The sequence below is a fragment of the Lipotes vexillifer genome, unplaced genomic scaffold (assembly GCF_000442215.2).
Source record: "Lipotes vexillifer unplaced genomic scaffold, Lipotes_vexillifer_v1.1 scaffold477, whole genome shotgun sequence".
NCBI lineage: Eukaryota > Metazoa > Chordata > Mammalia > Artiodactyla > Lipotidae > Lipotes > Lipotes vexillifer.
The window spans coordinates 4,973,126-4,998,646 of record NW_006770652.1 but is presented as its reverse complement, the minus strand read 5'-3'; the positions used below and the strand labels follow the sequence as shown (position 1 = coordinate 4,998,646).

Below are 25,521 nucleotides of genomic sequence, written 5' to 3'. Positions count from 1 at the left end.
GGAAAAAAGTATTTTAGCAATATAAGAATTTATTATTGTGCATGGTGGGTGTTCCTCAAATATTCACAGACTGATCAGTGTCAATCTGTTCCAAATTACTTCAGACCACAATTACTCTATGTCAATAGCATAGACTAATGTAACCCCAAATGGAAGAAGAAAAAACCATTCTGTGCTGGTAGGGGCAGAAAGAGGTGTAGATTATTATATACTCTTGATATTTCTACAATCTTCTGGATCTTAGCTTCAGTGACCTGTTATGCTTCATTTTCATCTAAATCATATCTGAGTAACTTGTAAAATATCCTATCAATTAAAATTTGATGACAAAGAGTCAACTGATTTTAAATGTGACCATAACATTATGTTATTGGCTTGTTCCTGAATTAAAAGCCCTTTCCCCCCTTTTTAACTATGCTGCATTTCAAGTCAGTGGCCTGCTTGCTTTAATTTCTTATTTAAATTTGTAAGAGAAACCTAAGTAGTCATTAACATTTAAAGATTCTTGATAAATATTATTATAATATTTAGGGGAAGGTATAAATTAAAAACATCATCATCCATGGGTGTAGAAGTTTGAGTAAGAAAAAGCATTTTTTTAATCATTAATTTTTTAAAAAGTATTAAAAAATAATAATAACCAAATAAGATTTGAAGCTCTTTTTTATTACACTGAGAAATTCCCAGAAAAGTACAAAGCCTATGAAAGTAGGAGCATTTCAGAAAACAAGACAGAATGTTTGCATACATTTGTAATGATATTTTAGTTTTGATGTTTGAAAAAAAAACAAACAACTTATGATTTCACATTGAAGCACACTGCTCATGAATTAAGTACCTTCTGAAGTGCTGGGAAAGTATTTCACATCTCTTATATTTGAACCCGAATCCCTATAAATGGCTAAGTTATATTTTCTTTCTAGAGATTAAGTTCATGGTATGATTCAAAAGAAAAACGATTTTATTGATTCATAGTGACTTTGAAGAAAATAAGAAATAAGCACATTACACACATATATTCCTTTAAATGGTACATCAGATCAAAGTTGAATCAATTTAATAATCTTTAGTGTTGTTAATTGTTACCAATGAAAATACATAGATCCCACTACAGAAAAGAGGTTTGGTAACATCAGAATGATTCTCTGTCATATCAGTGTTTTACATCTAAGTTACATAGATAAATAGGTGATGTTGAAAACCATGCTGTTTCTATCCTCAAAATCAAATAAATGTATGATGACATCCTAGAGTCTTATCAAGTCATAGTGAAACAATAAGTAAAAAATATTTACTATTTTTGCCAAATACAATGTAACAGGGCACCAGAGGCTATAAAGTTTACATAGTTAACTTTTGGTAATCTGGTAATTTTCAATGGTTTTGGGGTCACATCATACTTTTTGTTGCTGCGACTACTACTCCTAATAAAATAATAGTAAATGTAAAGGAGAAAACAAAAGAAAATAAATTAGATCTCTTGTAGGTCTTCTAAATACTGTTTTGGTTTATCCTTGAAGTAGAAATCAATTTTCCAAGGTTTGGAAAGAAAACAAAAGCATCTTTATAATACACAGCATGTATTTTAGAGGTCTAATGATTTATCCATTGCCAGTGTGGGTTAGCTTGTCACGTTCTCTTTATTCAATGTCAACTGGTTCCGTAGCTATTAAAGCACTTAACTGTTTCTGAGCACAAGAGAGGAACAATTCCAAACTGGACAGGCTTCTTTGGCGGATGACTTGATCAAGCTGTTGATTTTTTTAAAGAGAGAGAGAGAAAGAGAAAAAAGAATATACTTAGTTGAGGGCTAAAGAATATTATGCTACAGAAGCCCACTAGAGAAACCTTTTCAGATGATGATTTAGAATATCAAATAGTGCTTTAAACTCAGAGACAGTGCAGTCACTATTTCTGGCCTATCATCTAAGCTGAGATGATAATCATTACAATTTTATAATTGATGCTGGTATTCAGTTATTGGAGAAATACCATAAATCTGATCAGAGTGATTTCAGATAATATAAAATAGTATATAAAAATACCAGTTCTTAATGAATATACAGACTAGACATCCACAAATATCATAAAAAATATAACATGCAAAAAACAGAAGAAAAACATGGTATAGAAAAACAGCATAATTACTTCATGCATAGAGTTTAACTGGGACAAAGGACAGGTGAGGATATAAACAATTTCCTGAAATTAGAGAAAATTCTTGGGAAAGGTTTATTTTAAGAAACATGTGATATTGTTGAAACAAATTTGACTTGGTTTTCCTGTTGAGTTATAGATTTTTTATTAGGATTGTTTTAGTGTATCAATAACAAATACAGTGAACAAAACCATTAGAGGTTTAGTAATAAAAGTCATATAACAGAACTTTCTGGATGGTAAGGATTATTGGATACATCAAAAAAGGGTTTCTAACTCTTCTGCCCTAAAAAATTGCTCATTGTGTAAAAATAACCAACGACAACACATTACCTACAGGTTATAGAAGAACGGAGGAACTCAAAAGAAAGCCAAATAAATTCCATTTCATGATACACACCTGTCATATTTATGTAAAAGTTGACTATTCCTCCTACATGCTCCCCCCAACATAAAAGAAAAAAGACAAATCCAAACAAGAATTCTCTATTAAATTACACATCCATAATCCATTGAATTCAAAATGACTGAAAAAATGAAAGATTAAAATTTTGAAGTATCCTAAGAATTAATCAAAAAAGAATATATTATATTTAGCAAAATCCTCATGTAAAAAGATTGAAAACTACTAATACTCCCTTCAATTCTAATATTTTGGGATTTTAATGTACATAAAGAAGTAAGATTCCTGCTTATCCTTTTTTCTCATGGGTTTTTTTTTTTTTTTCTTCCTCTCTCAGATGATACCTTTAGGTGAATATATACCTTCTGCTTACAAGTCTCTATCAAATAAGACAGTTCATTACAAGATAAACCCCAGGTAAGCAGAGAGTTGTCTGTCTTGCTGACTATCGTACCCCAGCATCTAGAAGAGGGTCTGGCCACATGTTCGACATTCAATAAATATTTGCTGAGATTGACTGAATCAATAAATACTTAACCCGAAGACAGCAAGGCAATCTACTAGGAAATGATAGATGCACTTTTAATTCTAAAAGTAAAAACATGCTTAACCTAATTTAAAAGCTATGTAGGAGACTAAAGTTGAATTTTTTAACGTTTCATTTTAATACACATAAAACAGATTAAAATCTAATTATTTGTGGTTTTATAAAATTATTTTGCACTTGGTCCAAATTCAAATAGTACAGAAGGGTATACCAACACCTTGGTCCAGTCCATTCCTAGTGGTTTCTGTCTACTTTGGGTGTTTTCAAGCATTTAAAGATAGGTTTTTAAAAAATATTTGGTCAAGATCTTGTAATTGTTAACTATGGCAGGGTTCACATAATCATTTTCTTCCACTGTCATTACTGGAAAGTTTTCCTATTTCATTTTCAAGAAACTGCTTGACTGCATTCCATGATTTATTTAGCCACTTTCCCATTGATAGACACGTAAGTTTATTCCAATTTTGTCTTGTTTATGAAGCAACAAGGAAATTTACAACCTGAGTGCACTCCCTTCAGAAGTTGTCCAAGGGTTTCTCTTGGACAGATTCTAACACATGGAATTTCTACATCATAAGATTTGCATATTTTACTTTATTTAATTTATTTTTTTAGATGCAAAAATAATATAATATGATATAATTGCGGTTGAACGTATGTTAGTATGTTCACATGGGCGCTGTATGAAGAATAGACTAGGAGAGGACAAGACAAAAAGCAGAGGTTCAATACACAAGGCCGTCAGTAAATATGTGAAGAATAAATGAAATTAATGAAAAAATATCTCACTAAGAGAAAAAGTAAAATTTCTGACACTTCTAGGTAACTGACATAAAAATATTACAGTCAATGGACTGATTAGACACATACTTCTCTCTTAGATGCCAAAGTATTTGTAATTCATTTTTACTGCCTGTGCAGTTGTTGTTTTCAGTGTTCCTGAATCCACGGAGTAATCCGCAACATTCTAGATGGGGAAAGCCAGCCTTTTGATTAGACACCTAGCCAGTCACCCCTCTTCATCCATTCATGTCCAGTGCTTCTTTTAATTACTTATTTCATTTTTTATTGAATGAAAGATTCTTTAAATTCTATAGTGCTTTATAATTTCAAAGTTTCACACAGATGATTTCATGTAATCCCATAATAACCCTTTTTTTTTAGTTCTACCCCTACATTGTCCCTCCCCCCTTTCTCTCTCTCCACTGGTAACCACTAGTTTGTTTTCTATATCTGTGAGTCTGCTTCTTTTTTTGTTTTATTCACTAGTTTATTTTTTAGATTCCACATATAAGTGATATCATACAATATTTGTCTTTCATTGTCTGATTTATTTCATTTAGCATAATGCCCTCCAAGTCCATCCATGTTGTTGCAAATGGCAAAATTTAATTCATTTTTATGGCCGAGCAATATTCCATTGTGTGTGTATATATATATATATATATATATATATATATTTATATACACACACACACACATACATCTTTGGACACTTAGGTTGCTTCCATACCTTGGCAATTGTAAATAGTGCTGCAATGAACATTGGGGTACATGTATCTTTCTGAATTAGTGTTTTTGTTTTTTTGGTTATATACCCACCTGTGGAATTGCTGGGTCATATGGTAGTTCTATTTTTAGTTTTTTGAGAAATCTCCATATTGTTTTCCACAGCGGCTGCACCGATTTGCATTCCCACCAACAGTGTAGGAGTGTTCACTTTTCTCCACATTCTCGCCAATATTTGTAAGTTCTGTTCTTTCTGATGACAGCCATTCTGACAGATGTAAGGTGATATCTCATTGTGGTTTCGATTTGCATTTCCCTGATGATTAATGATGTCGAGCATCTTTTCATGTGCCTGTTGGCCATCTGCATTTCCTCTTTGGAAAAATGTTTATTCAGTTCTTCTGCCCATTTTTTAATTGGGTTGTCTGTAAGGACTTGCATATTTTAAACTTTGATAGTTATTACCAAATTGCTTTCCAGAGTGAGAGTACCAATTTATCAGTCCCATCTGTAGTGTATGGGAGGACCAGTTTTCCCTGTTTTCTTTTTAAACAGTTGCATAGTTTTCCATTGTATATTTATAATTTTATATAATGGATTATTTTATTATTTAAAAATTATTCTATTGATAGACATTTGAATTGTTCCTTATCTTTTGCTATTATAATCAATGCTGTAATGAACACCTATCAACCCAGACCTCTGTATACCTAGGCTAGCATATCTTATAGAAACTGCTTGAGCCAAAAAATATGTCATCTGCAATGCTACTTCTGTCATAAATCAGATTTCCACATATGCATGAATCTGTCTTCAGGCTCCCTAGTCTAACTCCATAGACAGTTCACCTATCCCTATGCAAATATAATGCTGTCTTAATTACTACAACTGTATAATAAATGTTAATATATCACATATTACCTACCATATTACCAACCATACCATCAAATATTTCAGAAAAATATAAATTAATAAACACTTGTAATAAAATTGAATTTAAAAAGGAAACAATCAGACTACAGATAGTTCAATACCCTTTTTCTCATAAAATGCAAAAACCAAGCAAAATTTTAAAGTATATTATTTTGAGTTACATCAATAGGCAATATAACTTTTCTTTTTAAGGCCAAGGATATTATGCAATCAAAACTGAGGATAGGGCTTCCTTGGTGGTGCAGTGGTTAAGAATCCGCATGCCAGTGCAGGGGACATGGGTTCAAGCCCTGATCCAGGGGGATCCCACATGCCGCAGAGCAAGTAGGCCCGTGCGCCACAACTACTGAGCCTGTGCTCTACAGCCCGGGAGCCACAACTACTGAAGCTCGCGCGCCTAGAGTCCTTGCTCCGCAACAATAGAAGCCATGGCAACCATGAGAAGCCATGAGAAGCCCGCGCGACCGCAATGTAAAGTAGCGCCCCCCCGCCCCCCTCCCTCCAAAGGGGCGAAGAAACAAAGACCCAATGCAGCCAAAAATAAATAATAAATAAATAAATTAATTAATTAAAAAAAACACAACAGGATAGTTGTATTTGGAAGATGGAATCAGGATGAAATATGTTGATTCATTTTGGAGGTGGCTTCATGGGAGTTTGTTTTACTATTATGGTTCATAACATGGATATATATATATATATATATATATATATACACACACATATATATATATATACATACATACATTAGATATAATAATTCAAAGTCTTTTAGAAGCCCCACCCCAAACAATCAGGAATTCAATTAAAAACAAAATTGATTTAATATCTTAGAATTTCTGAATGTTAGATAGAGGAGAAACTTCTCCTTTTGATAGCGTATAGCACAAACTCATAATTGCACAAACTAGCAATCAACCTGTGATTGCTGTTAAGTAACAATCCTCTGGGTTATGCATCAGAATGAATATCCTGTAATTTCTTAAAAAGCAAGGACATGTACAAGGACAAAAAAGTTTGAGAGATTTCGATTTAAACATACCAAGCACTTCCCTTCTCTTGTTTGTGTTAAAGGCCATCCTGGAACTAGAAACCATAAGATGATGGATGTACTGACTTTGGGTTTAGGTAGCTAAACTTCACATCTTTCCCCATGCCTCCCCAGAACTGTCTGAAGGCAAGAATCCACTAAATAAACAGGAGTTCAACACTTTAAAGGGCAAGAAGGTGACTGATACTCTGTGAGGAAGAAGATAAATTGGGCCATTTCAGATCTAAGATTCCAATTTGGTGGGTGCTTTCTGGGCATGGTATGTAAGATCACATCTATGAGGGGGACACTTGAGATCTTTCTCTTATAGTTCAGGGACAATTCCTCTCTCTGAAACAAATACATCAAACTGATGTCCTTGGCAAATTCCTGAATTTCAACAGTTTCAGTTTTATTAGGCATGACCTTATTATCCTTTATTGAGACAAGAAGAATTTTGGCAAAATATTCTTCTTGCACCATTGAAGAGTGGGACTTAGTTCTGTTTTTGTGGCTTTCATCTCAAAGTGAATCAAAGATTTGTGCTCTGTGACTTCACGCTGACAATGTTATGTCCAGGGTAGCTGCAGCAAACACTGGCTGTAGGATTTACAAGCTCTTCATAACAGTGTAGCTCTAACTGCTTTGTTTTCCCTTCTATTTACTGTTGCTTCAGGTGCTGTTCAGCTCTTTCAGAGACCTGAAAAAAAACCCTGGAAATTCTGAGGCTTCTGAAACACACACCTGGGCTTTATAAATCTTTTTTTCCCTCTTTGTCATCTCTTCAGTTTGCTAGCATACTGCTGAAAACCATTTAGAAGCATACATACTACTTATTAAAAGTTAATATTAAGCTTAGGGGGTAAAAAGAAGACATGACTTTCCAATAATTTCCTGTATTAGATTTACCTTTCCATTAGTACTTCATGCCATAGCAAAAGAAAAACAAAACATCTCTAGACCTTAGCTTTTATTTCCTATCACCAAAACACAATATGATGCATGGTGAACTCATACTGGTCAAGAGAGCAAAATTCAAATTCAGCTACAAAAAAAAAAATGGCTTATTTTAATGGGACTGTTAAGAACACTGTTTACATCCCAGAAAATCTGATACATTGTTTTTGAATATATATATATGTATATAAAATATATGTATATATATAATTAATATATATATTAAATATTAAATACACAGTACTAATTGTGACTTCAATATCTTCTGGGCTTTCACCAACAAGATATACCAGAAGATGTGAAAATATTAGGCCTACCTTTATCACTGTTACTTTTCCAACCTGCCCTCCTACACATTTTAAACTTATGCTTAAAAAGAGATATCCAGCAAATCCACTGATAGAAAATTACTCATAAACATATGTTTTATGTTTAGTAATATGTTTAATGGATTCCATTTTCACATTCACTAACAAGCTCTTTCGTGGGCATTGAAGAAAGGTCAAGTATGATGATCCGGAACTGTAATTACTCAGGCGGATTTCCCAATAGATGTCATCACATTGGGTAAGAAGGACTATTTACACCTTCTGATAAGAAGTGAAATAGTTCTTCAGTTTTTATTGCAACGCTGCCCTTTTAACAGTGCTGCTCGGGTATGAATGCTTTTATTTTTCTGACTTTATATGCATCCCCCACACATACACACATATCCTCAAGCTGTTTCATTTACATGCTTGAGATTGAACCAATCCATTGATTGATTGGTCAATCAGCTGACCAGTAACAAAGTTAAGACTGCCACTATTTGTGCACTATTGCTCTGAGCCCCCAAAAAGTATATATATAGGACTTCCCTGGTGGTGCGGTGGTTAAGAATCCGCCTGCCAATGCAGGGGACACAGGTTCAAGCCCTGGTCTGGGAAGATCCCACATGGCGTGGAGCAGCTAAGCCCGTGAGCCACAACTACTGAGCCTGCGCTCTAGAGCCCGTGAGCCACAACTACTGTAGCCCGCACGCCTAGAGCCTGTGCTCCACAACAAGAGAAGCCACCACAATGAGAAGCCCGCGCACAGCAAGAACGAGTAGGCCCCGCTCGCCACAACTAGAGAAAACCTGCACACAGCAACGAAGACCAAACACAGCCAAAAATAAATAAATAAATTTATATTAAAAAAAAGTATACATATAGTGGCCTTGTCCTTAAAAAGTGTATAATCTTTTTGAAGAGACATACACAATCATTAAAGAACAATTATGTGATGATATATACAGTAAAGACTGAGTCCAGTGGAAGGTCAGAATGGGGGAGAGATCATTGTGGGAGAATGTAGCAGAGAAAACGTCACAGAGGTCGAGCAAGATTTGAAGAGGACTGGAACAGAGTACCAAGAGTGTCTCCTTAAAGAGGAGCAAGATGTGGAAGAAATTCTAGGAAAGCAGATTAGCAGGAACAAAGACAGCTTAGTGACACTGAGAAAGGAGGTCTGAATTTAGTGGAGTTTAGGAGCATTCATATATTCTTTCATTCACTCATTTATTCAATATTTATTCAGTACCTACTATGTGCCAGGCACTGTTTCAGGCACTAGAGAAATATAGTGGTGAAGAAAACAATTCTCTGCTCTTATATACTTTACAGTTTACTTTAGTTTATATTTTAGTTTGAGGAGACAAATTAATATTCTTCAGGTAGAGATCAGTATTATAAAAAATAACGAAGTAGGGTAAAGGATTTGACAGGGACAGAGGGGACATCTTTTGGGTGGGATGACTAGAGAAAACCAACCACGCAAAAGCACCAGGAAAGAAAGTTACAAGGCAGATGAAATCACAGGAGGAAAGTCCAAAATGTGGGCTCAGACTTGGCTTGAATAAGGACTGGCAATAAATAAAGAAGACAGGAGCAAAATGAGCAAGGTGAGGGGGGGACTGGTAGGAGAGAAGATCAGAGAAGTAGACAGTGGCCAGAGCAGGAAGGGCGCTATAGGTCATGGGAAGACTCTGGAGAGTTTTGAGCAAGAGTGTGACCATACTCTATGTCTGAAAAATATCACACGTGTTGGGAGTTCTCTGGTGGCCTCGTGGCTAGGACTCGGCGCTCTCACCGCCATGGCCTGGGTTCAGTCCCTGGTTGGGGCACTGAGATCCTGCAAGCTGTGCAGCACGGCCACAACAACAACGACGACGACAATCACACTTGTACTGGGGACAAGAGATTGTTGGGGGGCAAGAGCAGCAGAAGAAAACCCAGTTAGGAGACTTTCGGTCTGGGGAAAATATAAAGTTAATCAGACTGTTGGCAGTAGAGGCTTAAACAGCAGGTCAGGTTTAAAATATATTTTTAGATAGGACCAACTTGAGTTGCTGATGGATTAGAAGTATGGATGAAAAGGAAAAGAGAAGTAAAAGGTGATACTTAGAATGATGGTGCCATTTATTGAGTTATGATGAACTGGAGGGAATTTTGGAAATGCAGTATAAAAAAGGTTTCTTTTATACTTTTATATAGCTTTTGTGCTAATAATAAGCATTGTGAATTGCCAAAATGGCTATAGCATAGGTAATGTTTCTCAAGCTTTTAAACCTTGGAATTGTGTGTGTGTGTGTAAAGCATTCTTTGGAAAATACACCACAAATCAATTTTTCTTGAGAACTCCCCTAAACTAAAAACAAACTGTATATATAGGGAGAATATTATACTGGTTCAGCTTCCCCTTAATAAATAATCATGGAATTTTACTGGTAAGAGATTTTGAGACTGCTTAGTCTAACATCTACATTTTACACTTGTGGAAAACTGATACACTGAGTTGTTAACAGACCAATTTCACAAACCTAATATGTCCTCCTACACTTAAAAAATATACTTCTTCAAAATACATTTAAAAGTATTAGCCTGAGTTTATCTTTGCTTAATAAACCCTACTATGTATCAAGTAGATTCTGTGCCCTCATAATTTGACAATGGACATTTGACAATGGACAGATAGGATTCATCCCTAGAGTACCAGCACTATGACCAGAAAGGTGCTGACAACCATTCTGGGTGAGATGATATAACTATCCTTTCTCTCAATGTAGCCATGAAGGAAGTAGATTATGAATCAATTTTAAAACTTAATATGCATACATACTCATAATGGGCTGGTTCGTTTTATGAACAAACAATAAGGACTCACAGACTTGAAGACGATTGTTATTCTTTTTTTTTTTTTTTTTTCTTTTTGTGGTACGCGGGCCGTCACTGTTGTGGCCTCTCCCGTTGCGGAGCATAGGCTCTGGACGTGCAGGCTCAGCGACCATGGCTCACGGGCCCAGCTGCTCCGTGGCATGTGGGATCTTCCCGGACCGGGGCACGAACCCGCGTCCCCTGCATCTGCAGGCAGACTCCCAACCACTGCGCCACCAGGGAAGCCCCGATTGTTATTCTTGAGTGGTGATTCTTTTTATTGTGACATCTAAACATTTTTGCTTTAAATACCACCATCTTTACCTTTATCCTGTATCCTCAAATTCTGCATTTCAGCCTAAGAAAATTTAGACTTATCTGTAATATTACTGTAGCATTAATGGAAGTTCTATAGTATCTGTCTTATTACGGGTATACCAACCATAAAGAGTTTCTCTTTTAAAATAGTCTTTATATTTTCAGATAAGTAATAAATACTCTTTTCTTTATATTTGCAGAGAAGTAAATCTGACTGCAAGAGGGACATATTGTATATAAAGCTGAAGTTGAGATAGAACATCCCCTCTCTGGGAATATAACTATGTCATTATTGTAAATCATGTTGGAAAAGACTTTGAACCAACTTGAGGATAAGAGTGATATAAATATATGTTTAGAATGACTCTAACTCTAAAAGATTCAATACGATCAAGAGAGTGATTTGAACTAAGGCAGTGCCAGTTGCCTGGACCTGAACTTCTGAAAATGTAGACCTGACCTCTTTACCAAAACATTCACAGGCCATCACGTCCCATGAAGACTCTCACTCCGGAGTTCACATCTCCTACTCTCTTTGAGAAACTTTTTCAACTTCGAAATATATTTCAAGTCTATCTGACTATTTAGTTAAAAAATATCAACACATAAATTAGTTGTGTAACTTTCCACCAAGCACAAGATGAATTACAGATGCTCTTTCAGAGTAAATGGAAAACGGGTATAAAGAGTCTTAAACCCCATTGGCCACAACTAAAGAACTGTGAGTTTTGCTTTGTTTTGTTTTTGTTTTAAGATGTCTTAGGGTAAGTCAATTCTCTGGTTTTGAATCATCTAAAATAAGTTCTACATATTTGGGCAGTTCTGCCTTTTTATCCCAAACTACCATAGAATCCACTGGGAAATGGGAATACTCATTTTTGCTCTTCACTAAATCATCTGGGCAGCATAAACCAATATGTATTCCAGAACTTAATGTGCAGGCATACCACCTTGGAATACAATCTTATTCGATCTTATAAGTTAAGCAACAGCAGTTGGCCAGAAAAGGATGCACTGTGGTAGTGAGTGAATGTAGACACTAGACTTTCTAGTATAAACTTCCATATGTGAGGTTTAATAAATTTGAAAAGAATATAATTCTGGTAACAACTGCTTTACTCCGAATTCAGACAATTTCCAAAACATTTTTAAAAACCACAGATTTAGGAAAATTTTAGAACGAAAGAAAAGGTAACTAAAATTGTATAGTAGAATAGTAATTGTACAGTAATCCCATCTTAGGGCTCTGATCCATAAGGTTGTATTTACCTATTAATAAGTTCCATATCCTACTTTCTAGAGTTCAATGGCAAGAATTTATCTCAAATAAAAAACGGATTGATTCTGGCAAGACAGACTAACTGATTTTAATATGACATTCCACATAAAGTTTTCAATAAAATTTGTTACATGCTCCCAAACCATGAATAGCCTTGTTCTACATTTTTTTAAGACCTTGGTTAGTGCAAATATTGCAATCTGTAGGATGGCCTTTTGTAAATTAAATAACATAAAAATCCCAAACAAATATTGTTAAGTAACAAATTGTTCAAGTATAACAAACACAAACTCTTGTATTTTCATCAAGTTTTAAAGATTTTAGCAATTCTTTTGTGTCAATCCAAGGAACAATATCTGCCAATTACTCTCTGTAGGACTCTTTTGTTTTGATTTTCAGCAATTTAAATTTCACCTTATTTTGAAGTAGGAGAAAGAATTACATGACCTCTTGGGTTCTTGTCTTCCTGTGCTATCTTAAAATTCTCAGATAACTGATATATTTTGCTTTTTATGTTTCAATGTACAAAAGCATGCAAAGAACTGTACACAAGGCTTATTTTTGAGCTCTCTGCACACATATATTGAAGTTGATTTACAGGGCAATATTAACAGTCCTGGATCGAGTCTGATCTTTTCTTGTTTTGAGAACAGTGTTACTATTATTACCTGCTATGCACAGGTGAATCTCCTTATTGTGTTGTATTAGTTACCAATTACTGTGTAACAAATCACCCCAAACCTAGTGGTTTAAAACAAAAAACAACAAATATTTATGGTCTCCCCATTTTTGTGGGTCAGGAAACTGGGTGCAGCCTGAGTGCCTCTCACACATGGTCTCTACTGAGGGGTTACGATCAAGCTGTGGCTGGGGTGCAGTCAGCTCAAAGTCCAGCAGGGGAAGAAGCTGCTTCCAAGCTCACCGAGCGGCTGCTGACAGGCCTCAAAACATCCACTTCCAACAGAGCTCATGTGAGCTTCTCCACAAGGGTGCCTAATAACACGATAGCTGACTCTCCCAAAGCAAGCAACCGAGAGAGAATGAGAGCACGCCAAGAGAGCAAGACAGCGCCCAAGATAGAGGCCATAATCTTCCCAAAAGCCAACTTTGCTTCGCCCAGCCCAGGCTCAAGGTAAGGAAATTACATAAGTGCAGGGCACCACTGGAAAACCTCTACTGTGTATTATCTCATCTTTATTCTCCTGAAACTCTGAATGAGGCCACTAAGGCTTAGAGATGTTATGACTTGCCCAAGTGGCAGGGCCAGGATTCAAATCCAGGTGTGTATCACACTAAGCTATTCTCTAAACCACAATAGTACAGTGCCTTCTCAGATAAGAACTTCAGGTATGGCTGGGGGCTTTGGCACAGTATCTGTTTTGCTATAAATATGTAGGGGTTTATTGCATTGTGTACACTTGTGCAGAAACTTGTCAAGATGCCAAAATCCCTCTAGATATCGTCTTTAAAACATGTAATTATCTTCTCTTCCTAAAAGGTAGGTTCAGGAAGGTTTCTGTTGTATTAACATACAAATGGTTCCCTGAAAATGCAACAGAAGCATTTAAAGAAAAACTGGCACATCAAATATATCACATATGCCTTAAAGAATCTGTAAACCTCAGTGGCTGTATATAAAAACAATTGATTACTTCTTTCTAGGTCCATAACGAAAGAAAGGGAAAATGTTCATAAATGCACTGTGTAGGACAGACCTCACCTTGGGGTACCTCTGAGGCTTTGAGAATCTGTGCTTATCTTTGTTTCCACTACTGAGAGAAGGGGCTATGTGCCCAAGTGTGAGCTGCTCTGCAGCTGGGATGCACACCTGACTCCCATTAGGAAATCCTCAGTATTCAAAATAGAACCAATGGAACAAAGAAACATTTAATCAAATGGAAGTTAGTGAGAATAGACTTTTTTCCTCTCATTTTAAATAGGGCTGCTCTTCTTCCTCATTCAGGATTTTACAGTGTGTACTTGATCACTGAAGCCTGGAAAAAACACAACACCATCTGTCTGGCACATTTTAAAACAGATTTATCCTACTGAGTGAACCAAGTGGGAAAGCACCTGTCAGTCCTCCTAAAATCCCAGCTGGATTGAGAAATGTAGGAAAACCCTAACCTTCCTCCTTGTAAGCAAGTAAAGGAGGTTTGGTTTAAATTAAGAAAGCTAAATTTGGATATTATTGCCTAAAAATGGTAATAGCACCTGCTCAAAGAGAAGATGCTGAAGAAATTTAACACTGGACACTTTCCAAACAGAAGATATGAGAAGTCAGGGATTATGGCAAAGCTTGAGAGTTCTTTCTCCAATATCCACTCTTCTTTCTTACCAATAAAATTACAGTTTAGTCCTAGGAAAAATGGGAACATCCTCCAGGTATCACTCCCTTATTGCTGCCAGGGGCAGCTAAAGAGACGTGAGTACAAGTTGTTGGGGAGGAACTCCAAAACAGCTCCTTAAAAGTGGGACAGACGCCTGTCCCGAATTTTTTTCCATTTTTGGTTCTTGCATCTTTCCTTTTTCCTCTAACACAAATGTGTTTACTGGAGCTCCAGCTGCCATTCTATAGCGCTAATCATGTAAGCCAGTGCTACAGATTTAAAAAGTACAAAGTCAGAAGGATCCTGAATCTTTTATGATTTTGTTAAGCTTCTGTAGCTTTAAACTGCTTACCTCTGGACTTGCTTATGCCATTGTTATTTCTAGTTTCTGTTACTAGGAGGCAAATATAAATCCCAGTGCTAAAGGTACCAAGTTTATACTGTATGTGTCTACTAGTATAATAGAAACAAAAATTTACTTGAGGCTCAAAATGTTGTCAGTGAGACTGAAATTTCCACTGAATTGGAAATTTTAATTTGGGCACTGAAAAACAACTAATAGAATAAAATATCCTGTAATGGCTTAAGAGTATATGAATGGTAAAAAATAAAAATAAAATAATCATAATGATCAGGCTATGCCCATCACCTGAACATAACATATCAGGTTATGCCCATCACCTGAACATATGCAAGTTGCATTGGCAAGTGCCTCTTTTATTTTTTCCCCTGTTCTCTGCTAGAGTATTTCATCCACAAACTAGAAGAGTGAAAAACACCTAAAAATGTTAAAAAAAAACATATAAAGGGGATGGATTTAAAACTATAGCAGTGAAATTTTGCCTAGGCAAACAAGTTAACTTATAATATCTGGAAAGAAACAAAGTACCTAATCAATTTAAAAATTATGAATATTATGGATAAAATATGATAGTTTTGTCCCCAGGAAATTCCAAGCAATTTTAACTTTGGTAAGTAGACAGGACATTGTGGCATAAATATAAATATATATTTATATTGACTCTCTATCAGCTTCACACTCATTATTTGGTGTTCATTTTCCATTCACCATGAAATTTAATAATACATATATTTTAAGTTGTCACAAACCACTTCTGGAACAAAAACGTATTTAACAAATACTTCAAGACAGAGTGAGCAGAACCAAAGACATTCTGATCTCAACTATACAGTTAGGGAACTCAATAAAATAACAGCACTAACAGCTAACACCAAAAGTGAACTTTTTATGTGCCAAGTAATGTAAGCACTCTACATGGGGTAACTCATTTCGTTCTCATAATAATCCTATGTGAAGTAGGGACTATTTTAATCTCCATTTTACAGAGGAACAAAATGTGGCCAAGAAAGGTTAAAGTACTTGCCCAAGTTTATGAATCTAATAAATAGCAAAGCTCAGTTTTAATCCAGGAAATCTGATTCAAAACCACACACTCCTAATCATATACTATACTTCTCTCACTAAGATGAAAAGTATACCTATGCTATGCTACAATGTTAAAGTTAAAAGGCTGTCCCATAAAATGGGACAATCCAGTAATGGTATACAAATGAAAGCAAGAAAAGACCAAGAATCTTCTCTTCCTTCCTTTAAAAATCTGTAGGGAATTTGCAAAGCAGAATTGGTGGCATTTTGGGTAGAAATTTCATAAACTGATGGTATATAGCCCAGAGGCATTTGTAAGGCTGGTATAAAAGGTATTATATGACTTCTGTTTCTATTTCAATCATTTACTTTTCTTGTCAACTAAGTAACAATGATCTTCTGTATTTGCTTTTTTATACATACAAAATAAGCAAATGATTGTAAACTAGAATTCCTAAAGAAATAACCATCTCAATTAATAAAAATTCTCATCACCTATATTTATATTTATATATTTATATTTACAGGTGAGAAAGGTTCAGAAAAATATCTGGCAAAGTAACTTAAGTGTAACCCGTCTTCACCAAGCATTACAAATGCACTGGAACTGGGAAGTAAGATTAATGAAGGTGGGGGGATAATTTTATAAAAAACAAGTTATCCATAAGTGCACACTGCATTTGAGATACTCCTGAAATACCATATAAAGTAGCAACACAGTCCCAAGACATCTGCTCTTTCTCCACTACAGTGTACAGTCTGAGGATCCACTTAATTAAGGCAATACAGCCAATGCATTGAAACGTTTTCTTCTTGTGTTTTAATGTGAACAAATCCAGCCAATACACTGAAACTCTTTCTTCTTGTGTTTTAATGTAAACAAATGACATTATGCAAGGGAACAGAAGGATCAAGTAATCTAAATGGTGTGTGGTAAAACAAATGCAGACTATTATCATATAGAAATTCCATGGGTATGACCTATCCAAATGACTTACCACCTCATTTACTACATAGGTATCACTATGTTTGGATGAAAAATGATAGTTTTGCTGAGGTATGCCCACATTTCTCTAAACAAAAGACACGATGGAGTTTAAAGTCTTTAGGAAATGCCAATATAGTGACTCTGAATATAACCATATATATTAAAAATCTGTTAAATGTTAAGTATGATAAACTAAAAATCTAGTCATATTCTCTGAACAGAGGTTGGTTCTGTCTATTTTTCTTTGAAACTTTAGCAGTCAAAAGCTATATGGAATCAGAGGAAAGAAGCCGAGGGAATACTTCCTAACTTATTCTATGAGGCAAGCATTACCCTAATACCAGAACCAAAGACATGAAGAGAAAACTAAAGACATCTCTCATGAACGTAGATGAAAAAATCCTCGACAAAATATTAGCAAATCAAACCCAAAAAAGTGTCAAAAGAATTATATACAATGGCCAAATGGGCTTTATCCCAAGTATGCAAGGCTAGTTCAACATTCAAAAATTAATTATGGGGGCTTCCCTGGTGGCGCAGTCGTTGAGAATCTGCCTGCCAATGCAGGGGACATGGGTTCGAGCCCTGGTCTGGGAAGATCCCACATGCCGCGGAGCAACTGGGCCTGTGAGCCACAATTACTGAGCCTGCGCGTCTGGAGCCTGTGCTCTGCAACAGGAGAGGCCACAATAGTGAGAGGCCCGTGCACCGCGATGAAGAGTGGCCCCCGCTTACCACAACTAGAGAAAGCCCTCGCACAGAAACAAAGACCCAACACAGCCATGAATAAATAAATAAAGCAAACTGTCAACAAGTAAAAATAAATAAACACTATAAAAAAATTAATTATGTAATCATCACATCAACAAGCTAAATAAGAAAAATCACATGATCATATCAATAGATGCAGAAAATTGTGTGACAAAATCCAACACACTCTTATGATAAAAACTCTCAGTAGACTAGAAAGGGTGGGAACTTTCTCAACTTAACAGAGACTATCTACAAAAACCCTTGAGCTAACATCATACTTTAGGTGGTAAACTCAAAGCTTTCCCACTAAGATCAGGTACAAGGCAAGGATGTGCCCTCTTAGCCACTCCTTTCATTATCATACTAGAAGTCCTTGCTAATGCAGTAAGACAAGAAAAGGAAATAAAAGGTATACAGGTTTGAAAGGAAGATATGAAACTGTCTTTGTTTTATGATAAAGATGGCATGATTGACTCTGTAGAAAATCTTACAGAATTGACAAAAAATCTTGGAACTAGTGAGCAATTATTGCAAGTTTGCAGGATACAAGGTTAATATACAAAAGTCAATTTCTTTCCTATATAATATATATAATTATATAATAACTATATTTTATAATTATAATATAATTTAATAATTATATTATTATATAATAATGAACAAGTGGAATTTTAAATTAAACACACAATGAAACACTTAGGTATAGATGTTAACAAATATGTACAAGATCAATGTGAGGATGACTATAAAACTGATGGACAAAAATCAAAGAACTAAATAGGATAGATACTGCATGTTCATGGATAAGCTCAATATTGTCAAGATGTCAGTTCTTTCTAACTCACTCTGTAGATTCAACGCAATCCCAATCAAAATCCCAGCAAGTTATTTTGTGAATGTCAGTAAACTGATTCTAAAGTTTATATGGAGACGCAAAAGACCCAAGAGAGCCAACTCAATATTGAAGGAGAAGAACATTGGAGGACTGATGCTACCAGACTTCAAGACTTACTATAAAGCTACAGAAATCAAGACAGTGTGGTACTGATGAAAGAATAGACAAACAGATCAATGAACAGAATAGAGAGTCCAGAAATAGACCCCCATAAATATATCAACTGATCTCTGACAAATGAGCAAAGACAATACAATTGAAAAAAGATTCTCTTTTCAACAAATGCTGCTGGAACAACTGGATATCAAAGGGCAAAAAAAAAAAAAAAAAAAAAAAAGAATCTAGATACAGATCTTATTCCCTTCACAAAACTTAACTCAAAATGGATCACAGACCTAAAAGTATATTGCAAAACTATGAAACTTCTAGGTGACAACATAGGAGAAAACCTAAATGACCTTGGGTATGGTGATGACTTTTTATAAACAATAATGAAGACACAATCCATGCAATAATTGATAAGCCATAATTCATTAAAATTAATGATTTCTGTCCTGTGAAAGATAGTATCAAGAGGATGAGAAGACAAGTCACAGACTGGGAGAAAATATTTCAAAAGACATATCTGACAAAATCCTATAATTCAAATATACAATGAATTCTTAAAAATCAACAATAAGGGGGCTTCCCTGGTGGCACAGTGGTTGAGAATCTGCCTGCCAATGCAGAGGACACGGATCTTCCCTGGTCTGGGAAGATCCCACATGCCGTGGAGCAACTAGGCCTGTGAGTCACAACTACTGAGCCTGCGCATCTGGAGCTTGTGCTCCGCAACGAGAGGCCGCAACAGTGAGAGGCCCGCGCACCGCGATGAACAGTGGCCCCTGCTCGCCACAACTAGAGAAAGCCCTTGCACAGAAACGAAGACCCAACACAGCCAAAAATAAATAAATAAAAATTAAAAAAATCAACAATAAGAAAATAACCTGATTAAAAAAATGGGTCAAAGACCTTAGCAAATACCTCACCAAAGCAGATAACTAGATGGCAAACAAACATATGAAAAGATGTCCCACATCATGTGTCCTCAGAGAAACGCATACTGAAATGAGATACCACTACACACTTATTAGAATGACCAAAATCTGGAAAACTGACGTCACCAAACGGTGGTGGGGATATGGAGCAACTCTTATTCATTGCTGGTGGGAATGCAAAATGGTGCAGCCACTTTGGAAGGCAATTTGGTGGTTTCTTACAAAACTAAACATACTCTTCTCATATGGTCCAGCAATTGTGCTCCTTGGTATTTACCCAAAGGAGTTGAAAATTTATGTCCACACAAAAACCTGAACATGGATGTTTATAGCAGCTTTCTTCATAATTGCCAAAACTTGAAAGCAACTAAGATGTCCTCCAATAGGTGAATGGATAAACTGTAGTACATTCAGGCAATGGAATATTATTCAGCACAAAAAAGAAATGAGCTATCAAATCATGAAAAGACATGGAGGAAAGTTAACTGCCTATTAACAAGAGAAAGAAGCCTATTTGTTCCTCTCTTTCTTTAAACTTTTATATTCATCCAGCATTCCCTACCATTTTTATCCTAGTAATGTATCTTTTTTTTTTTTTTTTTTTTTTTTTTTTAAGGTGGTACGCGGGCCTCTCACTGTTGGTGGCCTCTCCCGTTGTGTAGGCGCAGGCTCCGGACGCGCAGGCTCAGTGGCCATGGCTCACGGGCCCAGCCGCTCCGCAGCACGTGGGATCTTCCCAGACCGGGGCACGAACCCGTGTGCCCTGCATCGGCAGGCGGACTCTCAACCACTGCGCCACCAGGGAAGCCCCCTAGTAATGTATCTTATGCTTAAAACTCAATAGTGATCACACCATTTACTTCTCTGAAATGTATATATTTAAAAATTAAAAAGACTTGCTATGATCATAAATCCACTGAGCCTTTTCAGAGATTAAATTATAATTTCTGAAGTCCCTTCACTGTGAGATCATCAGAGATGACATTAATTAAGGACTGCTCAATTATAAGCCCATGATAGCATTTGATATAGTCACCCCTCCATGTAAATCATTTTTTTCACTTTCCTTTTGGGCAAACTTTTTCCTAACAGTCTTCCCATTGCTCACTTTGCTTCAGCCATCCTGTCTTCCTTGTCCTTTCTCAAATACAACCAAGCACTCTTTCTACATCTGCCCATTGCATATGGTGTTCTCTCTATCTGGAATGTCCTTCTTCTAGATAGCTTCATGACTTGATCACTCTGTACATTCACATCTCTTCTTAAATGCCAGCTCAGTTCATCACTGAGGACTGCTCTCACTCACTTTAAAATAGCACCCCTACTCTTCATGTGCATCACTAACTATTGATCCTTTCTCATGACATTTATCATCCCCAAATATCATATATTTGTTTACTGTCAGTCCCATACCCCATTAAAAGTAAGCTCCCTAGAAAACCCTAAGGAAAATGGGGATTCTGATGTATTTACTTCTGTATCTCCAAGGTCTAAAACAGTACCTGGTACATTGTAGGGGCTGACTAAATGTTTGCTGAATTTATTGAATAAAGAACAAAAAGAGAAGAGATACTTACTAATTTATTTTAGTAACTGTACTTTAGAAAAAAATACTGTAATACATTTTCAAAATTTTCAAGAGTCAAATGGTATATTTACCTTCAAAAAGATGTATAAATTATTTTAAATGATTTTAAAAACCTGCAAATTATTTTATAAAATACTCAGTACACTAGTGATGGTATTCTTTAAATTTACATAATCTATTAATAAAATACAATATCACATGAAATAGAGGTTTGCATTGTAAATAATTGATAACTGAGTGCCTTTATTTTTATGGTACATAATCAGGATGAATGGGGGAATAAAAGAATTAGTAACGATAATTTATAAAATTATTTGAAAATTATATACATTTTGAAATTCGTAACAAAACAATAAAATGAACAAATTGTCAAGTTTCTTAATTTCTATCACTGAAAACCGGGAACTGTTATTGGGAATCACTCATTTTCTAAACTTTGTTAGATCTATTAATACAGTGAATGTTCCAGACTAAATTTTTTACGACATTGCTAATTTTGTGCTTCTAAAACCAGAAGAACTAACTAATGACATATTGAAATCTCTCTGAAGACAGTATTTTGGAATGATCCATTAGCGTATAACATTCTAAGTCCTAAAACGTCCTGGAACCTCAAGGAGTGCTTAGTTGGATCTAAGGAGACTCCTTTCAGTGGTCTCTGGATGCAAAAGCTCTGCTTGCTTCAGTAGATTTTAATAACCAATTCTCTCATCACTATTCTCTGTGCATCTCAAATAAAATATTAGCTACTTGTATCTTTTAAAAAGTACTATTTGAATCTAGGCCACACTGTAGAGATACAAATTTTCTCTCAAAAAGAACTTTGCCCTTGTCTGCAGATGCTTCCTTATCCATCTCTGAGTGGAGGAGAAGTGGCCCTGTACCAGTCACTATGGCTGCAAAACAAATTACCCCCAAACTCTGTGGTGTAAAACAACCATTTATTATGATCACATACTCGGTGGGTTAGGAACTGGAATATGGTGCAGCCGTGACAGACTATCTTTGCTCCCTGATGTTTGGGACCTCAGTTGGAAGACTTGAAGGCTAGGAGCTAGAATCATCTGAGGACTCATTCACTCTCATATCTGATGGTTGATGCTTGTCCCCCCACACAGGCTACTTTCAATTTTGTCATTGCCTGGTGGTCAGATTTCACAAGTGAGTGTTCCAAGAGAGAAAAAGAGATAGGTGGAAGCCTTATTGCCTATTATGGTCCAGCCTCGAAATCATGCAGCGTCATATCCATCACATTCTATCTGTTGAGGCATTCAAAAAGATCGGCCCCAGACTCAGGGGAGGAGAAACAGACTCTGCTGACCGACGGGGAGTGGCAAGAGAATGTTGGCCTGGAAACACTGCTGTGGCCTTCTTAGGAGAATACAACCCACCACAGATCCTAATTGGATGCTATTTTTTAGCATTCTCAGTTTCTTGAGGGTGTTAATTCTACCTCCAGTTCAGATGACTGCTGGAGCAAGTCAGTATTCACCTAAATTACAAGAGGTAATATCGGTCTCTGAATTGTAGTCAGGAAGAATAACTTCAATATTTATGGGACTCAAAATGTAGGAAAAATCAAGGTCGAGAAATAATAAATATGGAAGATTAAGCAAACAATGATGGGATAACATATTTGAGAGACAAGTCATTTTCTCTATTCGTCTTATTTTCAACAAACCACTTGCAATTGGACTTGCCTTTCTTCTTAAACAGTTGTAACAACTTCCTTAAAAAACACATCATACCATGTCTCCTTGAAAACTATGCCCTTGCCTACACATACGTTTCTGTCCCCAACATCTTGGAGTGCTTCCTCAGCAAGTAGAAAACAAGGAGGGAACCAGATGCATGTACTCTTCTTACCCTACTCACTTCACAGAAACCCCATTCTTAATCCTCTGGGTTTATACTGCTCTGTCAGTTGAGCAGCATGAAAATCCTCCTGAAGCCTCAATGCAAATGTTTCTCTAATCCTATTAAAGCCACAAAACACACCCAGATGAATGAGTAGGAAACTGAGCTAGAGAACTCTCCCCGACCCCAGTACCACTGTCAGTTTTGGCACTGACTTCATTGGTCAGCCTCTCCCTCTAAGTACGGCATGGCTTAAATGAGAAACCAAAACTCTGGTCTTCTCTGTCTAGGACACTCAAGTCAAACCTGTATGCTCTTCTAGCCAAAGCTCTAGAGAGGATTCTGAATATACTTTTTAAATGTAAAGAAAAAGGGTTGAAATAGGACATATAAAAAATAGACACAAAACAACACAATGGTCTATTTAAACTGTCTTTCTCTTTTTAAAACTAAGATATAATCATATATCATATATTTAAACAAAGGATTATATAGCAGGAAGCAAAATCTCTCCCAGCCCACCTCCTAGAGATCATTGATCACATTTTTCTTTTGTTTATTAAAATATATTTTGCTTTACAACACACACACAGAGGTATATAGCAAAATATATTTAAATATATAGGATCATATGATTCAGGAGGTTTTACAACCATATCAACAAATGTAGATAAATATAATTCTTTTTAGTAAACACACAGTATTCCATTTTAACATAATTCATTTAACCAGTCCCCTATGGATGGACATTTAGGTTGTTTCTAATTTTGAAAATATCAAAAAATAAAACTCTATTGGGTGAATATGTGCCACGGGAAATTTAACAAAAACACATTTTCCAATGTGATAAGGACTGACTGTTAAACTTTCTGTAGTAGCTTAAAGGGCAGTTGGAAGAGAAGGTTTTTTAAAGATGTACGCATATAAGATGATACTCTACTTCACAAATCAGAAAAGTTAATCTGTTAAAATGTGTTGGTAGTAACCAGTTAGGGCTTGACTCTTGTTAATGAGGCCCTTGGGAAAATATAAACACTCTTCCTGAATTCAAATCACGCCTGCGCACCACATTCTTGTCTTCAGCTCGAGCTTCTGGCGTTCCAGCCTGCAATTGAGGCCTTGCATCAGATGCCAAACTAAACATTTGGGAACAAGAATTGTAATGACCTCCTGTTTATGTTTGTTTGTTTTAAGTAATTTAAAAACATATAACATGAAGTAAAACACAGAAAAATTAGGATGGGGAAATAACTCTAAGAAATAGGAAACTGGATATCTTTCAAAGGATTTTCTTGGATATTCATACATTATTCAGAGCACATAAATAATTGTCAGTGTAGATTAGCATGACCTTTGAAACAGAGAAGAAGGAAGGAGAGATATGAATTCCATCCAGACATTAGTGAAAAATACAAAAAAAGAAAATTACCTGAATGCATGGGATAAGAGCAGAACAGAGGTTCATTCCAGTTCACTTTCCACATCTCCATGTCTAGTGAAGTTTGCATGACTGACTAATGGGCATGCTAGTGAAGCCACGACAGATTGATTACTGCTGTTGTTTTTTTAATCATGAACTTTTTCATGTAGTTAAACCCTGCCTCATTCTCTATTTTAAGAAGGGAAAATAACTGTCTGCCCCTGAAGGCTTTCATATTAAACATGTCAAAGCGTATTACTGATGATGTAAAAAGCACTTTGACATGTTTAGCATGAAATACTTCAGTGTCAGAAAACCATTCTCTTCTTAAAATGCCAGATTGTTCTCAAAGGCCTAAAGGAGTCTGTGGACTTATTAAAAGAATGTGCTAACATCCCCTCCATTAGTCTTTACAATGTACGTTCCTGTGGAAGAAGGTTCCCTTTGGTGGAGTAGTAGTGATTGGAAGGAGGCCGGGGTTGGGGGGTGTCTGAGATGTTGGCAATTTTCTGCTTGACTTAAGTGCTGGTTACACAGGTGTGCTTTCTTTGTAAAAATTCATTGAGTGATATTCTTAGATTGTAGTTAATTTCTCTTGATATTTAAAAGATATTAATGGCTTATTATTGATAATCAGCACAACCAAATCAAAAAAGAATGTTTCTACACTGATGAAACAGCTAGTTTTACATTATTGTGAATCACTCTGTTATGTACTTCCTAAGTACAAATGTTTTCTTAATACTTAATTGAGAGGGTGATATAATCAAGGGTTAATTTATATGCTTTTCTTACTTTCATGTATATTAGTATAATTAGTACTATGTCTGAAAGAAAATACGCAATTTCCTCCAAATAATGACAGTAAAGACTTATTAAGCACTTATAACATGCCATGTGTCAGGCTCGTTTATATGCCCATTACCATTTAATTCTTAAAGAACTAGGAGCTTTCCTGCT

The 25,521-nt window shown here is 35.9% G+C and overlaps 1 protein-coding gene across 2 annotated transcripts in view; it reads right to left on the bottom strand.

Annotated features, from left to right (window-relative positions):
* Positions 1-645: 645 nt before the first annotated feature.
* Positions 646-25,521, bottom strand: part of CCDC91 (coiled-coil domain containing 91) — a 296,434-nt gene continuing 271,558 nt past the window's right edge. Inside the window, exon 12 of one of the 2 annotated variants that reach the window (XM_007446299.1) lies at positions 646-1,751. In XM_007446299.1, the coding sequence (XP_007446361.1) occupies positions 1,641-1,751 (111 nt within the window). In that variant the 3' untranslated portion in view covers positions 646-1,640. The remainder of the gene's footprint in view (positions 1,752-25,521) is intronic. The other variant, XM_007446300.1, reaches the window with a different exon arrangement.